The 12,149-nt window shown below is 50.6% G+C and overlaps 1 protein-coding gene across 2 annotated transcripts in view; it reads right to left on the bottom strand.

Annotated features, from left to right (window-relative positions):
- IRAK2 (interleukin 1 receptor associated kinase 2) overlaps nt 1-12,149 on the bottom strand; it is a 52,615-nt gene that overhangs the window by 24,403 nt on the left and 16,063 nt on the right. For both annotated transcript variants that reach the window (XM_010984939.3, XM_031470875.2), the window contains one exon: nt 3,973-4,113. In XM_010984939.3, coding sequence (XP_010983241.1) covers nt 3,973-4,113 — 141 coding nt within the window. The remainder of the gene's footprint in view (nt 1-3,972; nt 4,114-12,149) is intronic.

Below are 12,149 nucleotides of genomic sequence, written 5' to 3' on the forward strand. Positions count from 1 at the left end.
AAAGCCTGAGGCACAGAGCCCAAGAAGAGGGGCCACCCTCGGTCTCTCTCCCTCAGTCATCTGCTGCTTCTAGAGTCTTTGGGGGATTTTGTGGTTGTTGTTGTTTGTTTCTAGTTTCTTTTTTTTCACATTTTCCAGAATTGGCTATATTTGAAAGGACTACACACCCACACTGCACCAGAGAACCCCAGGACGGGGTGCTAACAATAAACACCCCTCCCCAAAACAGAGAGGTGCACACACACATTCACATGCCCCCTCTCAGTCCATCAGTCGCTACCACTTAAACTAAGCTACAGCTCGGACATGGGAAGTAAACCTTCAGCAAAAAAAGGGAAAAATAAAACCAGAATAAAAAGGGACAAGAGAAAACAAAGTAAATGAAGCCAGCAAGGCACTGCAGACCGCCTACTGGCAGTGTAACTGAGCAGAAGCCCCGCTGCTCACTCAAATCCATCCACACATCTGCACCCAGCCAGGCTTCCCGTGGTCGCTCCCCTGGGTGCGGAGGGGACACTGCCTTGCAGAAAGGCTCTCAGCCACTCTGCCCTTGCCCTGCCTTCTCTTGGCTTTGGCTCAATATCCTCGGCCTGAGTCACCCGAACTGTGGCCACATTCACCCATCCAGGTGTTAGCTGAGTGTCTCTGCTGCTCCGTGAGAAGTTACTTGATGTTTTTCTTTCAATCCACTCTGATTCATGGAGATATTTAGCCTCAAAATCCCCAGTTGTTCGTGCATGTGATATATGTTTTTTCAAACACACATGTTCTCATGTACCACTGGGGCACAGGCTCCCCACTTGGAACCGCAGCCCCAGGCCAACCAGACTTCTCTTCTGCTTCTTTCTTCAAGTTCTGCCCCATCCACTCTCTCAACCCAGTGCTGGTCTCTGGGTGGGCTGCACACACGGTCCGCCCTCCTCTCCCGCTGCCCAATGACTCCAAGGTCAGTGCTAGCCTCACACAGCCATGATCCTCTGGTCTGAGTGATGTCTGGACTTTGCTCTGGAGGCTGCACCAGGCCTCTTAGGGTTGGGAGATCGCTGAGGTCTGCTCTTGTAACAGAGGAGGGCTACTAGAGGGGTGGCTGAGTCTATTTACCCCTGTGGTTCTGGGGGTGTGAAGGGAAAGGAGTGGGGTTTGTGCCAATACCGCAAGGCTGAGAAATCAGATTAAGAACTAGCCTTTGCTTTGTAAACACTCATGGAAGTCCTGGGTCAGGGAAGACACTGCTCTATACAAATGTCATTTCCAAAACACTAACAGCTAACCCTTCAGGTGCCACTTCCCACAGAAATCTTCCTAGAGTGTCTGCTTTCTCAAGCACTGAATCGTGTCCCGCTGAGTTGCATCCCTGCCGGCAGGAACACAGAGCACACAGCGGTGCTGTACCTCATTGAGGGCTTCCTGTATCCTGTCCTGTGGCTGGCAGTGGGTCTGCCTCTTCAGCTGCCCGCTCTCCTTTCTCGGAAGCAGACAGAACTGGGCTCGGGTCCTGGCTCTGTCATCCCTAAGGAGCTGAACTTGGGCGAGCTGGGCTTCATTTCTTTAGCTTTCTCAAAGGTAAAAAAAGCAGTCATTGTCCATGCTTTGTAGAATCCTTGTCCGGATGAAAAGAGATAGCATAAAGCACAAAGCTCGGTCTCCATATCAACAGAGTACTGAGGCTGGTAAAACTACGCACAGAATGAGCGGAAATCAATTCTGACGGCCAGCGCCTCCCCTAACGCGTCAGGCTTTGTGACAGTGATTTCAGCCACTCAGAGCCCTTTTGTCCGAATTTGGGCTTTGAGAATCTGTTTGAGGAGGTGCTCAGAACCTGTCCGTGGCTCATCTGTGCCTGTATCTCCTGCTCCAGGTCTCTCCTCACTTCCTCCTCACTTACCGTGAGGGTGTCGGACAACCCGCCTGAGCTGAATCCGGTCCCACCACTTTTCCAGCCGTGAAGCTTTGACAGGTTATGTCTCCTTCTTCGGCTATCAAGAGGTTGTCAGGCTGCTTCAGTGACAGCCGGCAGTCACCATTCCCATCTGTCTGCACCCTCCCCCGCAGCCAGCATCCCAGCCAGCCTCTACGTCCTCCACTCCGATGAGATCATCAGCTGGAACTCTGGGCCCCAGTGGAACCTTGGGGTTTTCCCCAGAATAGCTTTGGGCTATTTGATGAAATTAACAATTACATCCTTATTTTCAGTTCAGGCAGACAGACAGTCAACTTCCTGTCTCTGTCTGCAGATTGTATCTATCGTCTTGCCCTGTCTGGGCACATGTGCTCCCAAGGACCATTCAAGAAAGTGAAGGGTGCAAAGGCTGGCAGAGATTTATGATATTTCTTTTAAGGAACCCTGAAGAAGCTGCTATACCTGTAGCCTCCTCCATCCTCACCAGCACTCCCCTAGAATTTCCCTATTTTATTATTATCTTTCCCTTTGGCCATCAAACAGTACCACATTTGCTTTAGGACCATTTCCCCTTATTTTCTGCTGATCAAGTACTGCCTTTTTTTTTTTTTTTAAATCTTTAGCTACAAGAAATAATTCAGACTCCTTGGCCTAGAATTAATTTGCCAGACTCAACCTATTTGGGGTGTCTGGGATATTCCTAATATTGGTTAATATTTAATGAGCACCAAACAACAAGGTCCTCCTACAGAGCACAGAGAACTATATCCAATACCTTGTAATAGCCTATAATGAAAAAGAATGTGAATAGGTGTGTGTATATATATATATAATTGAATCACTGTGCTGTACACCAGAAATCAACACATTGTAAATCGACTGTACTTCAATCTAAAAAAAACATTTAATGAGCACCTACATGGTGCAACACCGAGATGTATGATTCCTTACCACCCATGATGACGTAGGTTCTATTAAGATGCTCGTTTTTTAGATGAAGAAATGAGGTACAGAGAGGCTAAGATGGTCTCCTGCTAGAAAGTGGCAGACCTGAGATTCAAATACAGGTTTGCCTAATGCGAAAGCCCGTGCACGCTCCTCTCAGCCGACACTGGCCCTGGTTCCAGGAACCGTGCCAATGGGCTGCGGTTTCATGGATTTGGGATCTTTGTCTCCACTCAGGAGGCTGCAGGAGGGCGGAAGGGAGGTGGGGCTCTGAGGGAGAGGCGGTGAAAACAGCATGAATGGCAGTTCCCCTTGGGGAAGTCACCCCCTGGCTGAGACCTCCCATCATTTGGCAAACAGTCCTGGAGCCCTTCTGCAGGCACAAGGGGATGGAGACAAACCTGAAGGGGGCGGAACGGCTTTGAGAGAGTGGTGTGTGCAGTGCTTGGGGACATAAGTCTTCAAATCACACGGCTTATGGATGTTACTTCCTACTCACGTGACCTTGAACAAGTCACTTTCCTGCTCCGGGCTAAGGAGCAGATCCACCCCTGGCAGAGGGGAGGAAGTGAATGGGGCTGGCGGCACCCCTGCGTGCCCCACCTCATGGCTGCGAGGGCACACAGAGAATATCACCAGGCTCCCAGCCCCGAGCCTGTGCGGGGCACTTATACCCGGCCCTGTGACACATGACCTGGGCAGGCTGTTTAACCTGTCTGTGCTGCACTTTCCTCAGTAACAACAGCACACCCAGACAGCTAACTGAGGATTAAACAAGTCAACATCTCTGAAGGGCTGAGAACAGTATCTGGCACATAGAAAGCCCTCAATTACTGAGTTTGTTTTCTTTTTATGACAATGGTAAGAGATGGTATATATTCTTTTGTTATCTGACTTTTTTAGCTTTTTTAACTCATATACTGTGAGTATATTTCCATGAGTGTTTACATACCTACATCATTGCCAGTAGGACTTTAATGTTACCACCATCCATGATTAATTTTCCGATCTTCTTTCGTTGTTTCTGTATTTTGGTTATCACATGCTGAGCTAAATATCCTTACAGATGAAACACTTCCTTAAATAAATTTCCTTTAAATTAAGAAATTCAGTTTAATTAAAACTACCTGGGCAGGTGGCCGGCCTCATGGGCTGCCCCGTTTCCTGTTCATCCTCGGCGTTCCTTCCAGAAGCTGCCAAAGGCTTTTCTGGCTTCACAGCATCCAGGAATTCTGGGAGAGAAGACTTGATTTCAGGAACTGGTTTCCCTGAAATGAGATGGGAAGAAAGACAGCTATCAACATTCAGTGAAGTGGGTTAGCCATCAGGAGGCTGGGATTAGAAGTCAGAGAGCTTGCTCAGGGTCCTGGCTCGGCCGAGAATTCCCCATGGGCCCCCGTGAGTTGTTTCTCTTTCTGGGCCTTGGCCTTCCCACGTGTAAGATGCTGTGCTTGGACACAACATCTCCGGTGATGGGGCCAGTTCCAACATTCCAAGTCAGACACATCTGGCTTCCAATCCTACCAGCTGTGTGACCTTAGACAAGTCACTTTCCTTCTCTGAGCCTGTTTCCTCACCTATGAAACAGAGACGATCATTGTGATGATCAATGTGTGTGCTTCCTTGCTGGGATGGAGGGGAGAAAGGGCTCTGGACCACACAGCTTCTTAAACATGTGGGGAAGTCAAAGATCCCCGCTTCGCTGAGTCCCTCCTCAAGCCCCTAAATCTAAAAGATCCAGCCATCCTTCAGCATCCCTTCCGGGAGCAGTGGAGACACGTGCGACCTTCCCTGTTTTACAGACGGGAAGCCTGAAAACAGCAGCCACGTCCAGTGTGTGCTGGCGAGGCTCTGCAGCCGTGCAGTCCTCACCAGGCCCCTCACTGCAACCTGGTGAAGAGGAGAACACGGAGGCCTGAGCAGGTTAAGCGGCTGGTCTGAGGCCACACAGACTGGGCAGGCAGGACCGGCTGAAGGAGCTGGGGCAGAGGTCACCTGCCTTTTGAGAGTAATCACTTCCCCTTTGCACGGATGTGGGAAACCCCAAAGGTGTCAGCAGGCGTGTCTACACCAGCGTCTCATAACTTACTCCCTGTGAACCGGCCTCCTCTCCCTTCCACCACCACCCCCGTCATCTCTCCAGGCTGGTCCCTGCCTCCGGCTCCGGTGGCCTCCAGAGCATCCCTCCAGGCCACATCTTACTGAAATAACAGATCCAGCCTCACCACTTCCCTTTAAGCCTTCATGACTCCCCACTGCCAGCATAAAGGACACCCTTCAACTGACTCCTCCCATCTCCCCCCTCCCCCCAGGCCTCCCAGACCAAACCCAAATTCTGCAGCCTCCATGCAAGGCTCTTCAGCTTCTGGGGATTCGAGGTGGCCTCATGTTTGAGAACTGAAAAAATAGGGGCTTCAGAGTCTGGGGATGTCTTGCCGACTCGTGGGCTCTCACACTGGGCAGCAGGCGGGGCTGGGACAGAACGTCTCAGCCTTTGAGTCTCCGGTAGCATTTATTCCAACAGGTAAACCAGGCCTCTCTCTAAACAAAACCGATCGTCATCACCAGACCAAGCTTCTCAACACGAGGCTTTGGGACTAGAACAGTATGAATAACACCTAAATGTACGGCACATGTGTGGCCCTTTGCAGATTTATTTGATGTTCTGGACCATCTCTGGTGATTAATAGAATTCTCTGCATTTTATTTTTGAGCATATTGAGGCTCAGACAGGCTAAGTGGTTTGTCCCACGTCAAACAGCTGACAGGATTCAAACCCGGGGCTGGTTTCGCTGTGGTCTGCCAGCTAGGGCAGACCCACTCACACACCAGTGTCCTCACCAGCCCCACTACCCTCTGCATCTGCACAGCCCTGGGCTCGGCCTGAGGATGAGCAGGACAAAAGGGTGGGAGTGAGTGAAGAAAGGCCAGCAGGAACGCACAGAAGAAGCCAGACGGCTGAATGGGGGATGATGGCGACTTTTTCCTTGTTTCCTTTACTGTCACAGACACACTGTTCTCTTCGGTGGACTTATCTTATAAAAGCAGCAGCAGAACTGAGCCACTCAGAGTCCGGGCTCTGGAACGGACCTCCCGGCCGTGTCCGCTGTGGACCACCTTCCCGAGGACTAAGGGAAACAGCGTGTGCTGAACGCTCGGCTCAAAACACGGGAACCCCACTGGTAGTGGTGGCGTCTCATTTTCTAAAACACTGGGTGATCTCCTAAGCAGCCAGTACTGGGAGTAAGGAGGGCAGGGCGCGGTCTTTCAATTTTCATTTAACAGCTCTGAATCATTTACACTTTTCTGTTGTTTCATGACATCTGTTTTTTTAAATTGTGGGGAAATACACGTAACATAAAATTTATTATCTTCACTAGTTTATAAAGTCTCCGGTTCAGTGGCCCTAAGTGCATTCACCGTTGTGCGACCATCACACTATCCAGCTCCAGAACTTCATCTTCTCAAACTGAAACCCTTTGCTCATTAAACATTCACTCCCCACCCTCCCTCCCCCGGCCCCTGGCAACCACCATTCTACCTTCTCTCTCTATGAATTTAACTATTCATTCAAATCTTTTAACTTGTGTGTTTTTTCACTTTAATAGTAACTGAAAAAACGTATCTGGTACAACCATGACAGGGAAAAGTGTTGATATATTTTTCAATTGAGAAATAACTGACGAAGGACATTATATCAGTTTTAGGTATATATCATATGGATTGAGATTTGTATATATTGTGAAACGATCACACAATAAGTCTAGTTAACATCTATCACCTCACACACAAATTTTTTTTCTTATGATGAAAACTTCTAAGGTCTACCCTCTTTGCAACTTACAAATATGCAACACAGTATTATTAACTACAGTCACCATGCTCTACATTACACCCCGCAGGGCTTATTTATAACTGGAAATTTGTGCCTTTTGACTACCTTCCCCCATTTTGCCCCATCCACGCCCCTCCCCCACCTCTGGCAACCACCATTTTGCTTTTATTTGGTGGGGGGGAGTAGTTAGGTTTGTTTATCTATTTACTTTATTATATTATAATTTTTTTAATGGTGATACTGGGGATTGAACCCAGAACCTCATACATGCCAAGCATGCACTCTACCACTGAGCTATACCCAGCCTCCTCTCCACCAATATACTGTTGACTGACAAAGAGGGTATACAGTTTACCAGTTTTTTGGTGAAATATGTGTAAAAGCATAGAAGACATCTATATATGGAGAGGAAAAGAGCCTGAAGCATATACACAAAATGTTAACAGCGAACATTTCTGGGTGCTGTGATTATCAACGATTATATAATTGTGGGTTTGGTGGTACAGCTTTTTGTGGGGAGGAGTTATTCACATAGTAGAATCTTTCAACAATGATCATGCATTAACTGCACAGTAAATTGTTTTCTTAAGAAAGAAGTCAGTAAGCAAGCTTGCTAAAATAGAGACTAGACAGAGTCTTCCAACGAGAGTGAGGAGCCATCCGGGGTTGGAAGGGGAGTGGGCAGCAGAGGCAGAACCCACGTGCTCCTGTGTTTGGCCACCAGCTAAGACCTTCACTGTGAGTGTCCCCACTCCATCCCCAGGGCAGCAAGGAGGGAAATGGGAGCTCTGGGAGGTGAGGAGACCTCCCCCACAGAGAGAGCAAGAGGAGGGGACCCTGACACAGGAAGGGGGTGTCCTCTCATAGAATCAGAGTGGAGAAGCTGGTGCCGTGGGCAGGATTCACATGGGGGCCCTGGAGGACACATACTTCATCTCACCTCTCCCCATCTGGAGTCCTCAGGCACCCCGCTGCCCCACCCCAATCCCAGCAGGTGGAGGCCCTTCTGGCAGAAGCTGCAATCCCAGAGGTGGGTTCCCCGCCCAGGGCAGCCCTGCCCACAGGACTCAGGGACTCCCACATCTCCACTTATGTAATACCCTGCCTTCCACCACAGGTGCAAGGTGACACACAGTCCCTTGGACAAAATGACAACGGGGACATTCCCTGGAGGTGAAGGCTGACTTGTGAGCAGACCCGAAGCAGAGCTGCCTGCCCCTGGGGTGTGTGCAGAAGTGAACACTGTGCCCCTAGGAGGAAGGGGCCCCCAGGCCACTCACAGTCCTCTTCTTCCCTGCCCTCCTCTCTCAGGCCCAGGGAGATTGCCTCTGCAATACCGCCCCACCACAAACCACCTTGCGTGGGGTCCCACCCGTGTTCCTCAAAGGGCCCCGTCCGTGTCATCCTCTTGATGATATCTGTGTATCAGGCAAAAGGGCAGAGGTGGCTCCTCTGTGACCCTAGCTCCCCTGTGCTGGGCCGGCCAGGCCTGCTGGTGAAGGGGACCCCAGACAGCCCACCACAGCAGGAGATGCTCCCAGTTGCAAAGGCTTCTCAAGGTCCCACCTGCACCCCAACTGCCTGCAGCCCCAGAATAAGCAGCATCTTCCCCCACGTGAGGCCCAGCTGAGCTTCAGTTTCCTCATTAGTCAAACAGGGGAGAGGATGACCATCCCGGCCTGACCTAACTTCAGTGTCCTATTCCTTTTTTCTTTCCCTTTCTGTACATCTTTGCCTCTCAGTCAAGACCCATTTGGCAGGAACACTGAGGCCACCAGCCCATGTGTGGCTGACCTCTCTGGCCCCCACCCATGGAGAACAGGAAAGGCTCCATTATGTTCTCAACCTAAGGAGAGTCCACAGTGACATGCTGGGGCCTTCAGCTGCCACCGTGGTCCATGCAAGCACGCAGGAGTGGGGCACAAGCCCGCCCAGGGAGGGACCTGTCCTGGAGCATCAGCACCACCAGGCGCTCCAGCCTGAGACTGAGCTGGTTCGTGCACTTCAGGCTGGCCCCCCACTCTCCCACCTCATCAAACTCAAGGGCCACAGCCAGCCACAGGGGACAGCTGCCAGAGCCCCACATCAGGCCCGCAGTGACAAGCTTCAGTTTCCTGTGAAACCCCCATCTCTGCAAGCTGTGGGTTTTCAGATGGTTTTTAGATGCATAAACATTACACATCTTCACTTCGACCCTCAGGTGGCTGGTGCGCGATCTGAGTTGGAAGGCGCAGGGCAGGCCTTTGCTCAGCTCTTTTCCCAACAACAACCCAGAAGAGGGAGAAACCATGGCTTTTCTGCCTGTAGTGCCTGGAAATTCACCTCTGATAGCTGAGTGGATATGACACCTTCGGGCTGGGACATACACCAGAGCACCGCTGAAATAAAAACAGAACATCGAGGACAAGATGCAGCAAAGGACAAATGTTCACGAGAAAGGGTCGCAGCAAGCTTTAAATCTCGCTGAGTTTCCTGTCTGCCAAGGCCAAGATCGAGAAGCAGGCCGGTTACACTGTTCATTGCTATGACTGGTGTACAGGAAGCAGGCTCACGTGCCCAGGACAATACTCTTTTCTTCCCCTGGGATCGCATTCCCACAAAGATTCCATGCGTAAAGCTGATTCTGCAGGATCATGAGACCCAGAAAATACAGCCGTGATTACAGAGAAGAAGTGTGGGTAAGGGTGGGGAACTTCCCACCCCCAGACCCGGCCTCTCTAAAGCCGGCTGTGCGCCCGAGGGCGGCTGTCCTAACCCTCTGAGCTTCACCTTCTGTGCATCTTCTGTGTTGTCAGAATAATTATAACCCCTCTGTCCCAGGACTGCCCCACGTCTGAGAGAGACACAATACAAAAAGCAGATGGGCCGAGGCCAGGGACAGGGCACAAACTGCGACATGGGCATCTTCTGTCCTCTGTCCTGTCTCCCTGCACAAAAGGCACAGAGAAAGAACATCTGATCTGATTCTGACTTAGGGTCTCTGAGGGAAGCATCTGGGGCAGACAGCTGTTTCCAACAGTTTAAACCCCCAATGGACACGTGACTCCCAGAGGGCAGTGGCCGTGGGGCCAGGTGATACAGGAGCCTGGCTAGTGGAGAAGGGGACAGGCTTCTGCCCACCGTGCCACTGGCAGCTGGCCTGGTCACACAAAGGAGGACAGGCAGCTCGGGGTTCTCCCTGCCAGGACCCCTGGGGACGGGCAGAGATTCCAGTGCTTGAAATGACAGCTTCAGCGGCTGTGGGCACCAAGGGGTTGAAATCTCGGTTATCAGACAGAGAATTAAATCAGAGTCTGGATGTTTCTTAAAGTCCCCCAAGTGAGGATGAGAACCTCTGGCTTCACCCAGTGATGAGTCTCAGGTGTCCGGGGGCAGAGGAAGGGAGCACAAGTGTTTCTCTGTGCTCTCGCCACGGTTCATAGGGGACAATGGGCCCGATTCCCTTTTCTCTCTGCTTTGCATTTCCAGGATGTCCCACTCTCTCTAAAAAGCAGGAAGCACATGTGCTGTGGAGCCCAACGAAGAACTCATGGCCCTCCAGCCCACGGCGCACGCCGCAGCCAGGCTCACGGGCAAGGGAGGCGCTCAAAGTCTCATCCGACACGTGAGACGAGGAACCGTACCCTCCACCTCCAGAGAGTTGCTGTGAGGATGAAATGAGTAAGTGCTAACAGTAACAGGCTACTGTTGTTATTCACTGTTGTTATTACCATCACCTCTGAGTCTGTATCAGGCTTTTAAATTTTTTTTTAACTTTTTATTTTTTTTAAATGGAGGTGCTGGGGATTGAACCCAGGACCTCACGAATGCTAAGCATGCGCGCTACCGCTGAGCTATACCCTCCACCCCTATGTCAGGCTTTTTCTGTCCAAAGTGCTTCCCCATACGCGGGGCCTATTTCATTCAGACGACAGCTCTGGGAAGAAGGTCCAGTTGTTCTCTCTGCTTCACACTTCAGTAAAGTGAAACCTAAAACAGTTATCATATTTCTATTTTGTTTACTTACACCCCACTGCCTTCAATTGAAAGGCTTATGTGCGCGGGCCCGGGGCAGCGGGGCCGGGGGTCTCCTCAGTCGCCCGGGAACATTTAACACGGCGGCAGACGCAGGAGCCACACGCTTGCACCGGGGGACTCTGGCGGCTGGCAAGATCTTTCCTCGGTGAGCACATTCTGGAATTCCCTCCACCCTTCACAGCCCTCAGGTTAAACAGTGACGTGATACTCGTGTATTTGTTTTTATTCTTTGTATTTACCTGACTCATGTGGCTGAAACAGACCCCTTCTAGAATAAATGAAAGTGATTCAGCCCTAACTCAAGAACCCAGGTGCCAGCTGGCCATGTCAGGGACAGACAGAGCTTTCGGGGCCCCCTCGTTTCCTTTTGCCTCCCAATCCCTGGGCTCAACCCTCCTGAGCATCCAAAGAAAACACACACACACCATTCAAAACTCCCAATTCAAGTTAGACATGAAGTTAGGCAAGTCTGAGTACATGACCTGTCTTCCCAATCGCCCGATCTCTGATCCTCCCTTGGACCCATTCACCGGCTGCTAAAATGACTCATCCACCCCATTCATTTATTCATTGTGCTGGGGACTGGGAACGCCATACATTATCACGACTCGCACGATCCTGACTTTAAACTAGTTAAACAGATATCTAATTGTAAACTGAAAACATACTGGATGGAGGGAGGAGCACCTGGCAGACTTACACACGTGGGCTAACCAGGGCAGGCTTCTGTGGGCAGGTGCCACTTAAACAGAGACCCAAAAGATGAGAAGGATGAGCCACGGGAATAATGCAAGGAAGTTGGGGAGAGACCAGCGTTCTAAAAAGAAAGAATAGTATATGCAAAGGTCCTGAGGCAGAAAAGAGTTTGCTGCATTTCCTCAAATGAAGGATGACCCTAGGGGTGAGCTGAATGAGCTGAGGGGAGGAAAGAGCAAAGATGAGACGAAACAGCTGGGCAAGGGTTAGACCATGGGAGACTCCCGAAAGCCATGGTTAGGTGGAACCTTATCATAAACTCCCTTGAAATGAGGTAACCTGTAGCTGAGACAGTGTTTACCAAATAGTCATCTGCTCGCTCTCAGATCCCAGCCCTCCTTGCAATTAGGCTGAGGCCACGTGACTGCTTCTGACCAATGGATTGTAAGTGGAAATGCTATTGTTGCTTCCTGGACAAAGCAATGAAAAGCCAGCAAGCCTCCTCCTCCCCCGACTTCCCCCACCACAGGGACCCTGGAAGCCACGCACTCCAGATGACCACCTGTGTGCAAGAGTGCAGGAGACAGCACTGGACTTTGAGAAATCAATTTCTGCTGGGATGAACAACTGAGATTTCAGGGTTTATCTGTCACTGCAGCATAACCTAGCCAATCCTGATTAATGGGTAACCTCACTATGTGTCCAAAGCTCGTAACCCAGAAGAGCTGCTTACGACAGCACAGCACGGAGCGGGAG

Source organism: Camelus dromedarius, chromosome 17 (genome assembly GCF_036321535.1).
Source record: "Camelus dromedarius isolate mCamDro1 chromosome 17, mCamDro1.pat, whole genome shotgun sequence".
NCBI lineage: Eukaryota > Metazoa > Chordata > Mammalia > Artiodactyla > Camelidae > Camelus > Camelus dromedarius.